The sequence below is a fragment of the Tupaia chinensis genome, unplaced genomic scaffold (genome assembly GCF_000334495.1).
Source record: "Tupaia chinensis unplaced genomic scaffold, TupChi_1.0 Scaffold145659_1, whole genome shotgun sequence".
Classification (NCBI taxonomy): domain Eukaryota; kingdom Metazoa; phylum Chordata; class Mammalia; order Scandentia; family Tupaiidae; genus Tupaia; species Tupaia belangeri.
Genome location: NW_006205516.1, coordinates 68,873 through 83,884, shown reverse-complemented (window position 1 = coordinate 83,884; position 15,012 = coordinate 68,873). Strand labels below are relative to the sequence as shown.

The following is a 15,012-nucleotide window of genomic DNA, read 5'->3' as shown; positions in this document are numbered from 1 at the left end:
GGGCCCGTGGGCGGGGGGGGGGCGGGAGCCTCTGTGCGTCTCCGCAGCGCTTGCGAAGCGCACTCTCCAGTGCTGCTGCAAATGGCCATCTAAAAACCGATTTTTATTTTGTTTTATTTTATTATTATTATATATATATTTTTTGCTACAGGGCGCGTGTGTTCGCCAGAGACACAGAAAGCGAGGAATCACTCCCTGGGGGGATGGCAACGCCGCAATCCCTTCTCCTCCATTCTCCATTCTCCTCCTCTAAGGATTTTGGGCATGCACGCCCCCCGCTTCCCCCCAGTTTAAAACCACCGGTTCTGGGAGTAGAACCAAGACAGGCCATGTGGGAGCATGTGGGAGTCCATTGCCTTAAGCACTACACCACTTGCAAACTGTTTTTGTTTTGTTTTGTTTTGTTTCTGGTTTTTAAATTCTGATATTTCTTCATTGGCCTGTAGATCAGACTGACTGAAGGAGAAAACAATCGCCTTTGGTCTTCTTCCTGAGATTTTATTAACTAAGCTTATATCTCAGGAAGGAGGAACAGCGACACACCTGGACAAAATTTTCATGACCTAGCATCTCCCAAGCCTATCCAGATTTCAAAGAGAATGATTCACTCTGAGCATCAAACCCATTCTTCTTCCCTGAAAATAATTTTAGTGTGCCGGACTCACTCTCTCCCTGACCCCAAATGACTACAAGGTCATCCTGCTCCTCTTGTCATAGGATGCAGCCAATCACTGCTGTACAAGACTCCTGCCTATAGCATTGGCGTAATCCTCCTCCTCATTCATGAATTTTGCCTTTAAAAATTATCCTAAATCCTGTAAGAGCTCAGCACACAGGATTTAGGGCAATTTCTATATAGTGGTGTCCCGGCTATTGTCCTTACCTTGGTCTAAATAAAATCTTTTGCTTTACTTGCTTTACCTCAGCTTTTATTTAACTTAATTAATTATTTTAGATTAGTAAAGTTATAGACTTCGTTCTGGCCTTGTGATCAATTACAGACACAAGGACTGTATAACGTAGCATATTTCATCTTTGCTTATCAAGGGAATGAGTTTATTTGTATGTATGAACCGCTTCGTCTCTTTTTCACTTGTGATTTTATATGTAAACTGTTGGAGGTTAGGCTTATAAGTATAGTCTTTAAGTCACGGTATAATCAATGTGACTGTGACTGAATCTGAACAATAAATAATGTAGCAGTCTTGGCTATAATGACTGGAACTGTCTGGCTCCTTATTTTGGGGAAAGGGTGAGGCTTCACTTTTTTTTTCTTTTTTTTTTTGAGAGGTTTTTGCTATAGGGTGCGTGTGCTCGCTAGACAGACAGAGAAAGACATAGAGAGAGAAAGCGAGAAATCACCCCCGAGGGGGGATGGTCACGCCGCAATCCCTTCTCCTCCATTCTCCTCTCGGGATCTTGGGCACGCACGCACACGCGCCCGGCGTGAGTTTTAAGTCACCGGGTCCGGGACGCGAACTGTGTTCGACTACGTGGGAGTCCAGCGACATAGCCATTACGCTAACTGCTGGCTCCCCCCTCCTTGCCCTTTTGAGTGAATGGCATTTCCATAACAGTTTCCATCCATACCACACTAGCTCCAGTGAGGACACAGGAGCAGACACATGCATCATTGAGCTCTTTATTGGTAACGTGAGTTAGCACACAGGGACAGAAACATGGGTCACCGAGCTCTTCATAGACAACGTGGGTGCTGAGGAGATAAGGGCAGTGCGGGCAGCCGGGCTGCTCAGGTGAACACGTTACAAGAACCCCTCTCCCGTCTGGCTCCCGAAGAAGGACAGCACGTTACGGGTTATCTTCTATGACGATGAGAATGGGCTCAGGCTGTGCAGGAGGTGCGTTGCTCTCAGTTAAAGCCCTCTGTTGCCTCCTGTACTTGGCCCGCCTGTTCTTAAACCAAGCCTGCAATCAGAGGGAAAGGGCTTGGCTGAGCACATGCACCAGTTCATGCCATAACAGAAAAGCAGAGCCTGCAACTCTTTATACCCCTGACACCGTGAACCGCAGCAGACGCTTCCTTATGGCTAACTCACTACCTCCAGAGAGTTCCCACCAAACTCCCCCCCAGCTCCGCTTTAGCGAGCACTGCAGAAGTGCCGAGCTGTGGAGGAAGCTTGTTATTACTCTGTCTCTCCTCACAACTGGGACATTCTTCCGTGGTGTCTTCCTGTGTTGGATACAGGTCTAACTTAGGAGCTGTCCTGAGTCATCCTCAGTGCTTTGTTTCCTGCTAATGGGACAAAGAGAAGTCCCCATCCTGACAGGTGACCATCAGCTGTCCCACTGCCTGTCCTCCCCCACTAGGAGTCGTTTGTCACCCTGGTTATGGGGGAAGTGGGATATGGACATCTGGGGACCCCGTTCAAAGTCACAGGGGAGGGGACAGTTCCCTATGGGAAAAGCCGATCTGGCGTGAAGGAAACCGTCAGTAGGAGGGAGCACAGTGGGTGTTTAGGTGGCCGCTTTCCTTCGAGGAATTCTAAGTGCTCACTGGTCCTCGGAAACCTCTGACAATGAACAGAGTGGCCTGGAAAGTGAGGCCTGGGCACTGTCTTGATGCTTTAGTCTGTGGTAGTAAAGTTGACACCAACTAGTTCCAAACTTCCTGAAACTCTAATCTTTGCCCACCTACGGATTTAGGGGGAAGAGAAATAAATTATGGTACCCGTGTCGTTTCTGCATGTGGCAACCTGTGGCACCTTCCAGACCACCCTGGCTCAGGGCCAGGTCGGCAAACTCTGCCATAGCCAAACTTGCAAGTGCCTGCAGTGGAGCTGCCATTGCCCAGCTTGGCGGGCTCCCCTGAGAACTGCTCCTCAACCAGCAGATCCCACTCCCATCCGATACGACTTGGTTTGAAACGGGTCTGTGCATGCTGCAACCCCCTGCCTTAGCCTCCCTCGGCGCTGGGATTAAGGAGCACACCCCTGCGCCTGGCCTCTAGTTTAGACCAAGACTTGAACCCCGGAATCCCATGTGGTCCCAGCCTGCCGAGCTCAGTGCCTTGGCAGCGTGCACCGCGGTGGCTGGGCCTCATCCCTCAGGCAGAGGGAAAAGCGTGGACCTGGCAGTTCAGTAAGATGGTAAGGGCCATGTGGAGAAGGGGTCACAGCCTGGCTCCTCCCTACATAGCTGCCAGGTGTTACAATGCAATCAGCCAAACCCCTTAGGTAGAAGTCACAGTCCTCGCGGTGGTCTAGTTCACGGGGGTTTCATGGTACTTAATCCTTTTGGAAGTCCCCACACTGCAACTTGTAAGTGACATGAAGGGACTTCTCTCCCTCCCTGATGGCTCATTTCCAGTCTGTCATCTAAGGAGTTGCTTTCTCTCTGCGCCATGCACAGACAGTGAAAGGGGCCAGTGTAACAGGGCTCCTTCTGGGGGACCCAAATGCACCACTGGTCGACTCTCCACCTACAGAACCAAAGTGCACAGTGGCCTACCCCGGGGATGGCTGGAACTAGGTCTGTATGCCCAATACTGCTTTCAATAGCAGACCATTATATTTGCATAAGATAGGGGAAAAACTGGATTTAGTTTCTTGGGGGCAAATTCGTACTATAGAGTTGGAAACAGACAAGAATGCCCAGTCTTTTCCCTTATTTGTTTCTTGCGGCTCAAACTTGCCTTCAGAACAACGTTGAGAGAACACTTTGTAAACCGGGGTGGGTGGGAGCAAGCAATTCACCAAATCCGAGGGTCATTTTTTCCTCTGAATAAGCTTCATCAGCCTCAGAAAGAGGGTCCGCCCTGCTCCCAATTTGTCCCGTCTGAGCCAGGCCCGACTCAGCCATCAGGTGCCAACCCCTAGTGGGCTGCTTGTCTGGACACCCCTGGCGCCCGCACCATCCAATCTGCACTGTCTCCCCCTCTTGCATGGACACTGCAGCAAAGCTCATGATAAAGTCAATGTGATTTTTCTTTTCCTTTGTATTTTGGTGGAGGAGGGTTTACTATCACTTTGATAGAACTCCTGGCTGTTTGGTCTTAAATGGTCATTATTGGACCCCAGGACCTATAATAGCCACCATTGCTGAAGGGATGAAATGTGTTTGAGAAGAATACCCTGAGATACTGGCCACCCCCCACCAAAACAATTTCCAGGGAACTGGCCTCTTCAGGATGTTTCCATCCTAAAGGAAAATATAAATCCTTAAATGTTAGACATTCCTTAAGAGAATACTCACTCAAGCAGTTAGTAGTCCTATGAGGTGGAATTTCTGTTGTGTCTACAAGGACTATTTCGGCTATCATTTTTTTCTAATCCTGTCTTCCTTCTCTGGTCAACCAACATCACCTCAATGCTATTCTTTCTGTTTCATTCTTTAGACAACAAACAAAACCTGCACTTTCCCCCTTTTCCAATCACAATGTGACTGTCTGAGCAATGATTTTAGGTTGACACAATCAAAGCATTCCAGAATAGTAAAAGTGAGGGCTGCCACTCTCTGGACGACCTTACCAGAAATTTGAAAGCAAAAAGGGGACCAGGCTGTTGGACTTGCACGGAATCTTTTCACATCAGCTCTGCTTGAGTAAACACAGTTTAGTTACCATAGAGAGTGTGGTGTGGGGCAATTTCCCCCTCACCCCAATATGTACGAATTCACTCAGTCAGCCTAGCGCATATGCCTGCCTTGAATCCTATTAAGGACAATGGAACCCCTCATAGCCCGGCTGCTCCCACATTAGTCTGGGCACTCTCCAGGTCCGTCTGAGCCCGACGCGACTCCGGGCCCATGTGCTCCCTGAAGGACACCAGTGCGAGAAGGGGCTGATAGACACATGCAGGTATAGAAAGGGGTGTGTCATTATGCATACCTCTGCTATACATGTGTGTGTTTAACTTGTACACAGCATCGGAGGAGCTGTTGGATTTGTTTTCCCTTAGCCAATCGCGTCTCTCCTGGAACTGGGAGGGAACCCTAAGCTGGAGGTTATTTATATTTATCCCATTTTCCTCCCAGAGAGACTCCGAAGTTCAAAATTTATTTGCAAGCCTAAAACAACACACACGCCAAAGAGTCCACCTTGAGAAGGTCTAGGACTAGATGTCTAAATTCTGAAGCAGGTTTTAGAACGGGTGTTCTGTAAAGATTTTTTTTTTCTAGGCTTACTGACCTGGACTCTCTTGTCAGTCACATCTAGGCGTCTTGCAAGCTTCCTTCTGCGGAGAGAAAACCACAAGGGTTCAGTATTTAGAGTTGGGCGATGAAATTAAATATAGTGTGCACATTTTGTGCTCATTTAAAAATTTACATTTCCTCTCACAGCTCCCAAGCAGTTTTCTGTCATTTCTCAGCTCCAGGCTTGCTGTACAAAAGGGTTGCCCTTATTAAAAAGCATAAGGTTGCATCAACAAGTCAGTGGTCACAATATATAATTTTTTCCCAGAGGTTTTTACCTTAGGTCATCTATGCCCCCTGAGAGAGAGAGACACACATAGTGAGAGCATAAGTGAGAAACCACCCCCCCCATGGGGGTTTTCCATGCCACAATCCCTTTTCCATTATTCTCCTCCTGGGATCTTAAGCACACACACACATGCACCCGGCGTGATTGTCAAGCCTCCGGGTCCAGGACTTGCACCGCGGTAGGCCACGTGGGAGTGCAGCAATGTAACCATTATGCTATCTTCTGGTCCCAAGATAAATAATTTAATGTACTATTAAAAATAAAAATTGGGAACCAGCAGTTAGCGTAATGGCTATGTCGCTGGACTCCCACATAGTCGACCACAGTTCGCGTCCCAGACCGAGTGGCTTAAAACTCACGCCGGGCACGTGTGCGTGCGTGCCCAAGATCCCGAGAGGAGAATGGATGAGAAGGGATTGCGGCGTGACATCCCCTCTGGGGGGTGATTTCTCGCTTTCTGTCTCTCTGTCTCTCTCTGTCTGTCTGTCTGTCTGGCGAGCACACGCGCCCTATAGCGAAAACCTCTCCAAAAAAAAATAATAAAAATTAATACAAAACATATTATGAGCAAGTCATCAACATTTAAGGAAATACTTTTATTTATCATTATTATTGTTTTTAATTTGATATAGGCACACACCAGAGCGAGACAGACAGAGGGAGAGGGAGAGAGATAGTGAGAAAGAAAGTGCTAGATCCAGGACTTGAACCATGGTGTTGACCATGTGGGAGTCCAGCACCCCAACCACCATGGCACCTGCTGGCCCCAAGTCATCAACATTTTAAATAAATGATCCATCACCACAATTGCATGAAAGACCCTCAGTCTCCCTATCTTCAATCCAATAAAATTTTATTTATTAATCTGGCTACCAGCACAGTCAATGAAAGGAAAAAAAAATAAATAAGACTGTATAAAAACTAAAAACCTTAAAGTCTCAAAGGACACAACCAACAAAGTGAGAGACAACTCTCAATTTTGTAAGAAAATACTTGCAAATCATGTTCTGATAAGCAGTCAATATTCTTAATATCTGAAGAGCACATAAGACCTCATAATATAAAAAAGAAAAACAAACACCAAGATTAAACAATGGACAAAGCAGGGCCAGCAGGAGGCGTGGTGGTTAAGAAACCAGATCTCACATGGCCACCTCTGTGGTCTGAGTCCAACTTAGTGGCTTAAGAAGCATGCCTAGCAGAGATCAGCAGATGGCGTAGTGGTTATGTTGCTGGACTCCCATATGGTTGACAACCATTTGAGTTCCAGATCGGGTGGTTTAAAACTCATGCCAGGTCTGTGTGCATGCATGCCAAAAATCCTAGGAGGAGAATGGAGGAGAAGGGATTGCAGCTTGGCCATCCCCCTTGCGGGGAGGGGCTGATTTCTCGGTTTCAGTTGCCATCTCTCTAGCAAGCGCATGTGCCCCACGGTAAACATCTCTCCAGAAAAGAAAAGTAAAGGGACTGGCAGTTGGCATAATGGCTGTGTCGCTGGACTCCCATGGAGTCAACTGCAGTTCGAGTCCCAGACCTGGTGGCTTAAACTCACGCTGGGCGCATGTGCGTACGTGCCCAAGATCCCGAGAGGACAATGGAGGAGAAGGGATTGCAGCATGGCCATCCCCCTTGGGAAGTGATTTCTCGTTTTCTGTCTCTCTGTCTCTGTCTGGGGAGTGCATGCACCCTTATAGCAAAAATGTCTCAAATAAAAAAAAAAAGAGAGAGAGAAAGGAAAAAAAAAGAAAAAAGAAAAGCAAAGAAAATCATGCCTGGCATGTGTGTGTATGTGTGTCCAAAATCCCAAAAGGAGAACAGAGGAGAAGGGACTAAAAATGACTATCCCACCTAGGGTGTGATTTTTCGCTTTTCCTCTCTCCAACAAAGTACACATGCCCTATGGTTAAAAAATAAAAAAAAGTGTGTACTTCCAAAAATAGATGGTAGTACTAAGATAAGAGTAAAACAAAATGCACAAGGAAGAGACATTTCTCCAAAGAAGATACAAAAGGGGCCACTAAGAACATGAAGAGATGCTTGACATCATTAATTACTAGAGAAATGCAAATAAAAACCACAAGGATGTCACCCCCCAGCAATTGGAATGGCCACTATCAAATAGCAGAACATACTCAGTGCTGGCGAGGCGGTGGAGAAATGGGAACCCCTTTGCTCTACTGGTGGGAATGTAAATTGGTGCAATTGTCATGAAAAAAAGTAGTGACTCCTCCCAAAATTAAACAGAATTATCATATGATTTAGGAATTCCATTTTTGAGTATGTACCCCCCAAAAATGAAAATACAGACTTGCAGAGGTATTTGTAGACCCAGAATACCAACAGTATTATTATCATTATTATTATTATTATTATATTATTTTTGGAGAGGTTTTTGCTATAGGGTGCGTGCACTCGTCAGGAAGACAGAGAGAGACAGAGAGACAAAAAGCGAGAAAGCACCCTCCTGGGAGATGGCCATGCCGCAATCCCTTCTCCTCCATTCTCCTCTCAGGATCTTGGGCACACACACACACACACTCACACGTGCCCGGCATGAGCTTAAGCCACCGGGTCCGGGACGCGAACTGTGGTCAACTACATGGGAGTACAACGACATAGCCATTACGCTAACTGCTGGTCCCGCAACAGCATTATTCACAAGAGCTGAAAGGTGGAAGTAATTGACACCTCTCCACAGAGAAATGATAAAACACGGTGGGGGGTAGATACATATGCAGAAAATTAGCCTTAAAAAGGAATGAACATCGTGGGACCAGCAAATGGCATAATGGTTACAACACTGGACTCCCATGTAGGTGACCCCGGTTCTATTCTCACAACGGTCAGCCAGTGCAAGGAAGTGGCGAAAATTCAGAAAGGAAAATGGAGAAGGGTCTGTGGTGTGACCGTTCCCAGGGGGGTGATTTCTCGCTTTCTGTCTCTGTCTCTGTCTCTGTGAGTGCATGTGCTCTATATAGTAAAAAAAAACAAGGATCTTCTAAGCATGCTACCCAGGGTGAACCCTGAGGACATAACTGGAAGTGAAGCGCCAGTCACAAACAGGAGAACCCTGTATAATTCAGGGCTGCAAATGAGAAAAGTGGCTGCAAGGGGCTGGGGAGAGGGAAGGGAGGACTCATTTAGTGGAGTAGGGTGTTGGTCTGGAAAGAGAGAAAGGTTCTGCAGGTCTGTTGCAACCGTGTGCACACTCTTCAATAAAACTCAGCTCTGCACTGAAGGCTGGCTCCCATAAACTTTTAGAAAACAATTGTTAGAGGAGGCATGAGCTCACTGGAGGCAGGGGTGTGCGGGGAGGAGGAGGAGAGAGAGAAAAAGTGAGAAAGCCCCCTCAAAGGGACCAACACACTGAAGGTGCACACACACCAACACACATGCACGCGTGTGTTTCTTTAAGATGCAGGGTGGGGAGGCAAACCACACAGTTGGCCATGGGGGATCCAGCCGCCTAACCCTCCCGCCACAAGCTGGCCCTTAATACTTAACTTTCACTTTGTGTGCATTTGACCAAAGTAGAACAACAAACACCAGCGGCCACGACCAGTCTGCAGACTTGATCCACATCAATATTGCACGAAAATATTTATCTTCAAGTCCCGAAGGCACCCCACCCCCAACACCACCACCACTGCAAAGGCGGGCAGAAACCGCAGTGGCTTTAGCTTAGGAAGGAAATGGGTGGGGTGGGGGTGGGGGTTGCAGAGTAAAAGGCACCTCAAATGAACACGCACCCCTGGAGAACCGGGCACCTCCCAGAGCGCGTCCCTTACCTGGTCAGCCAATCGGGGTAGTGAGTCTCTTCGAACACACTCTCAAGCTCCTGCAGCTGCACCTGCGTGAACTTTCTGCGCACGCCTTGCGGCTGTCCGGAACCGCAACCCTGGCCCTCCGCAGCAGCGACGGCCGGCGCCGCGGGCGGCTGCTGCCCAGGCTCCTGGCCTTCGCCAGCGGCCTCCTGGTGCACCTCGCCCTGGCGGTTCTCGTTGGCCTCAGGGTTCACCCCGAACTCGGGGTCCGGAACTTGATCGCCAACATTGGCTGCCTCGGCCATCTGACTTTCGGCCACCACTTCCACTTCTTGCACCCCCAGGCTGAAGTCGAACTCAGGATCCATGGCCAGAAGCCAGTGGAAGCTATTGCCTCCTCGAACTACGTACAGGCTGGGGCCCGGAGCTAGGCTGCAGGGTGCAGGCAGTCCTTGTTCTCGAGCCAGGACTGGATACAATCATTTCGGGGCGAGGTGAAATGCAACACTCCGCTGTAGGGGCTTTCTATTGGTTTTCTTTTTGCCGCCAGTTGCAGTGGGTGGGATTTGCTTCCACGCCAACGCCAGGGTGTGTTCTGATTGGAAGGGCCGGTGCAGAGAAGAGAGGCGCCAAGAGGGACATGCTTACCTGCAGAATCAGAGTTCCAGCTTGCAGTTTAGCCGACTCCTTCCTACCCAGGCAGGGTGACTGCCCTGAGAAATGCATTGTGCTGGCCTGCAAGCTGTTTCCAGGACAGAGAGGAGAGTAGATGAAGGAATGGACTCCACACTGACCACAGAATCCCTTGTGTAAAAAGTAGGGAGAATGTCTCAGGGCTCTGTATCCGGTAGCCTGGGCTTGGCAAGGTCTTGTAATTAACTGAAGTGATTTGTTAGGGGGTCGCTTGCTTGGAGTTACCCAAAAGGTACTGAAAGTAGAGCCCACCATGCTTCCAGAGAATTTTAAAGATTTAGCTCGCAGAACTAAAGGTATTTTAATGAGCTCTGGGGGAATGTGGGCTGGAAGTCCACATGGCTGACTATGGTTCGTCTCCTGGACCTGGTGACTTGAAAATCATGCCAGGTCCAAAATTTGCTTGCAGGCCCCAAATTGAGAGGAGGATGGAGAGGGGATTGCAGTGTGGCCATCGTCCCCCAGAGTGATTTCTTCCTTCCCCTCTTACTGTCTTTCTCTGTCTATCTCCTGGGAACACATGTGCCTATGGCAAAAATAAATAAGTAAGTAAGTAAATAAATAAATAAACTAAAAAAGATTTAACTAAGGCAAAATGGAAATAAGATGCTGCCCAACAAGTTCCCAACGGTGTGGAGGTCTGATTTCAGCACCACTGCAAAAACTCGAAAGGAGCCTCTTCCTAGCCAATCATTTCAGCATAGTTACTAGCCCTGCTGGATTATTGGCTGCCGGATCCCGGGGCTGATCAAAAGACATCCGCCAACTTTTCTCCACGGAATACTGTGAAATCTCTCCCACCCTTTCCCCATTCCTGCGCCCAAAGTGGCTTGCAAAACCGAGCAAAGTCGTTCCTTTAGCTGAGATGAAACTGGAGCTCCTATTCTCACGCACGGCCCCGTGCTGCCTGCCTTCGCCCTTCTCGCCAGCACAGTCTGAAATGGACTGGCCCGCGTTGCGCATGCTCGTCCCGCAGGCCCCAGGCACCGCAAGTGACAGTAATTAAGAGAGCCGATCGCAGGCGTCTAGGGGGTAGTTCATGTACGCGGTGAACTGCGGGCAAGCGTGCTGTCACCCGCACCAGGCACCACAAGAAGATCGGCCCGGCTGGGGGCCACACCTCTCGCCCTGACCAGGGATCCTGGCGAATGGCCGCTCAGAGTCCGCGGAACCTCACAGCTTCAGGGACAGCACTCCAGACAGGGAGCCTTAGCTTAGGCGAAGTCCCCATCAGCCCAGCTACTGGGGCCTGAGAATCGACAGGACCGAGGAGAGCGTCACAGTGATCAGGGCGAGGAGAGGAAGACACCGTGGTGCACCGGAAGGGTCAGAGTCTGCTTTTCCTTACATTTTTAATCACTTGCTCGTAATCACTTTGAGTTTTCAAAATGGCGCAAAAAGAATTATTTTTCTGAAATCCCGAGTTTTCCGATGTCCTCTGAACGGAGTGTCGGGCGAACACCACCCCAAAGCAAGCCTTGGTCTGGATATTACAGAACAGTGTTCTGCCGGGGAGCGGTGTCCGGGGATCCTATTTAAAAGAATGCGTGGGGGGGAAAGCTCGAAGCAAGCCCCATCCATAGTTGCTTCTGTCTACAGTTCCACCTAGGGACCATTAGTGGCTCTCTCCCCGACGGAAGGCGCTTGCAAGGCGCATGGGTGTGACCGACCGCAGTTCGCAGGTCACTACACCTGAAAACGTTCTTAGCAGGACAGCCACGGTAAAGCCTGCTTCAGGACTTGGTCCTTTGTCCTAGAGGCTCTGAATTTGGTTAGCTTTTGCTGCCTTTTCCATGTTTGCGAAGTAAGTTAGAACTCTGACGTCTTTGTGAATGGACAGGCTGAAGAGGAAACCCCAGGTTAGGGAAATTTCCTTCTATCAGGGGACACATGTCTGAAAAATGGGAGAGGACAGAGACCCAAACTGTAGTACTTCTAGTCCCAAAGACAGTTGTACATATATATATATATACACATACATACATACATGGCCAATATATGTGAGCAACGAATACCTATGTCATACTATGTGAATATAGATAATATGTGGCATACGCTTTTGTACGTATATAACAGAATACTCTGAACGTTTTTGGAAAAACGGAATTAAAGTACAAGTTTCTTTTGGTGCAAAACATGTGCAATCCCTACACAGTGTTTTTATAACATCCATTTTCCACGCACTTTGGAAGCCTCCCTCATATTTGCAGACACACAGGCAGATGTGTCCTAGGGAGTATTTCTATGTGAAGACCGTCTCTGAGACGGGAGTAAAATGCCCACCGTCTGCGACATAGAACTGCTGAGAGGAATAAATGGCAGAATATACGCTAGTACCTCTCACAATGCCCCGTCACAGAGAAAGCCCTCGGGAATGCTCACTACCGTTACTGCATAATATTAATATGGCTGGCACCACCATATGATCCATTTGGTATAATGGAAAGAGGTTTAATTCGGGGTCACACAACCTTTTTTTTCCAAGTCCAGTATAACATTGATTTAGACCAGAAAAGCGCTGTTACAGACAGGTTAGGAAGACTTTTTAAAGCACTGATAAAGCCTCTCTGTCAAAAGGAATGGCACTGAAATTATTTTTTAAAAGAATTGTTCATTTACTTTCATTTATCGTTATTAGTATTTTATAATTTGCTAGATGGCATGCACACTCACCAGAAAGAGAGAGAGAGAGAGGGGCTCGGGGAGAGGGGGTGGAGAAAGCAAGCCTCCAGGTTTGGACGTGAACCGAGGTCAGTCACGAGGGAGCCCAGCGCCTTAGCTACCACGCCGCCTCCTGCGGGCCCTGGCACTGAATTTATTTTAACATCTTAAAGCTCTTAAGAGTGGAACTAAATTTTCAGTAGAAGAATCTGATTCTCCTTCTGGGTTTTTGGCCTTCAAAAGACAGAAACCAAGTCAAGTAAAATAAAACATGACAGAAGCAAATAACAAAGAATCAGCAACAACAACAACAAAACCCAAACACTGATTGCACCAAATATTGAAAGCACAGTATTATGTTAAACAATATTTCTAAGTTTAAAAATAGCAGAGAGATACTGGAAGCTCTGGAGAGACAGTGTGAGAAATACTAAGCGTTCGGGGAAGCCATCGTGTGCTTTTCTATTCGAATCTGAGCCACGACTTTCCCGATGACCCAGTAGCTAGCATTTGCCAAAAACAGCTCATCCCGAGAATTGCCTAGGAGGAGACATAAGAACACGAATTCCTAGAGTCTGTTCTAGACCTTATGACCTAGTTTCCTGGTAGGAAGGCACTGGAAATCTGAACTTTTAGCAGGTGTCTGAGATTCTTGTGTGTGAGCAGCTGGTAGACGAGCCACATTGCTGCCCCATAGAAATGCACTAGAACTGCAGAATTCCGGCTTCTACCCCACACCTGTTGTCTCTGAACTGTCATGTAATGGTACCTCAAGTACCTGCACACGCACAAAGTACGCGAAGCATTACCTCAGCTGAGTCCTATATCTTAGCAAGTCTGGAAACAGGTAAAATGGACTAAGTCACATGGCTTACATCTGGGATCACGCCCCGGCCCTTCCACTGACCAGCTATGAACTTCCGCCTAGGAATGACTGGTGGTAGAGTAAGAGGGTTATTGTGAGTTTTACATCGCCGGACAAGCAATTCTTTTAACTGTGGTGAGCCATCAAAGGCTGAATTGCAAGAGATGAAACATTTGGATAAAGGAGATAGGAAAGACTAGGGAGGCAAAGATTGTGACTACAGTGTTTGGAGACCTACCACGTGGCGGCCACCTCGCCAGGGAATTTAAAGCTACTGGTGTGCATAGAACAAAATACACACACACACACACACACACACACGTAAACCTGTGCTATCTGAATGAGGCCAGCGGCTTAGACCGTTGTCAATTTCCTGACCAGGATACTGTGCCGTACTCAAGCAAGTACTCATTGACAGAACCAGGGTCACGGATATAGGATGACTCTGCATTTCATATACAGCTGCGCAAGACCTTACGATAATTTCTGGTTAAAAATTTATGGAAAAAAAAAACTGAGTGAAAAACTGCCCTGGACGCTAGCAGGTGGCATGGTGGTTAAGGCCCTGAACTCGCACGTGCTCAACTGCAGTTTACGTCCTGGACGTGGTGGCTTGCTTTCTTTCTTTCCCTTTCTCTCTCTCTCTCTGTGGCCAAATTTAATAAAGATAATAAAAATAAATAAAACTACATAAATTATTCCTTAAAAAATAAAATCTTCCCAACCCAAGGAAGATCTCCCTTTTCTGTTTGAGAAATGTCAGGTATAGGAAGATTGAGGAGTCACACACAGTGAGGTGTTTTAGAGACCCAGACTGAAATACTCCCTGATGAAATGATGGGAGGTGCAGATTTGCATCACAGAAATCGCAGGGGCGATGCAAGCATGTTGGAGAATCGGTTACGGTATTCATGTAAGAAGGTTCCCTATGAATCACTCTTTTTTTTTTTTTGAGAGATTTTCACTGTAGGGCGCGTGCGCTCGCCAGACAGACAGAGAGAGACATAGAGACAGAAAGAGAGAAATCACCCCCCAGGGAGGATGGTCACACCACAATCCCTTCTCCTCCATTCTCCTCTCGGGATCTTGGGCATGCACGCACACGTGCCCGGCGTGAGTTTTAAGCCACCGGGTCCGGGACACGAACCGCGGTCGACTACGTGGGAGTCCAGCGACACAGCCATTACGCTAACTGCTGGTTCCCCCTATGAATCACTCTTGAAACTAGATCATTGTCATCCCCAAACTCTCCCTCTCTGTGTGTGTATATATATATATTTACATACATATATTTCTAGATGCATCTGACAGTTTGCATAATAAAACTGTAGTGATGAGGGTTGCGAATTCGAATGCTGTCAAGGACATGTGTGGCGAGCACTGCATACGGAAGCCATCTTGAGCTATCCGCCATCTTGAGCTATCCACCATCTTAGAAACCATTAGGCTTCACTTCCTCACTGAGCAAATCGTTTCTCAGAAATCATGTGACCAACTGTTCTCCCCGGAAGTGGTTGGGTTTCTAGGCAACGGGAGAGATCCACCCACGTCAATGATTGGTTCATGCTGTTGTATCTCATTTGCATTCC

At 47.7% G+C, this 15,012-nt stretch overlaps 1 protein-coding gene and 1 pseudogene across 2 annotated transcripts; both read right to left on the bottom strand.

The window, feature by feature from the left end:
* Positions 1 to 570, bottom strand: part of LOC102503398 (ras-related protein R-Ras2 pseudogene) — a 1,452-nt pseudogene extending 882 nt beyond the window's left edge.
* Positions 571 to 1,643: 1,073 nt separating this feature from the next.
* Positions 1,644 to 9,653, bottom strand: LOC102491049 (rhox homeobox family member 1-like). Of its 2 annotated transcripts, XR_003547864.1 has the most exons (4): positions 9,229 to 9,653; positions 5,147 to 5,192; positions 4,488 to 4,552; positions 1,874 to 1,926 (listed from the first exon to the last, which is right to left on the bottom strand). XR_003547864.1 is itself a non-coding variant. In XM_006168253.1 (3 exons), exons 1-3 carry the CDS (start codon positions 9,570 to 9,572, stop codon positions 1,810 to 1,812), a joined length of 507 nt encoding a protein of 168 aa, XP_006168315.1. In that variant the 5' UTR covers positions 9,573 to 9,653; the 3' UTR covers positions 1,644 to 1,809. The 2 variants fall into 2 exon arrangements, 1 of the variants encoding a protein (XP_006168315.1); XM_006168253.1 differs by lacking the exon at positions 4,488 to 4,552 and having other exon boundaries at positions 1,644 to 1,926.
* Positions 9,654 to 15,012: the final 5,359 nt, after the last annotated feature.

What these genes read in the sequence shown, in the direction of transcription:
- LOC102491049 (XM_006168253.1), bottom strand. Translation starts at nt 9,572, where the DNA reads ATGGATCCTGAGTTCGACTTCAGCCTGGGGGTGCAAGAAGTGGAAGTG. An exon ending in TACCCCGATTGGCTGACCAG is followed by an intron (nt 5,193 to 9,228) that starts GTAAGGGACGCG and finishes TTCTCTCCGCAG; the next exon opens with AAGGAAGCTTGCAAGACGCC. An exon ending in TGACTGACAAGAGAGTCCAG is followed by an intron (nt 1,927 to 5,146) that starts GTCAGTAAGCCT and finishes CTCTGATTGCAG; the next exon opens with GCTTGGTTTAAGAACAGGCG.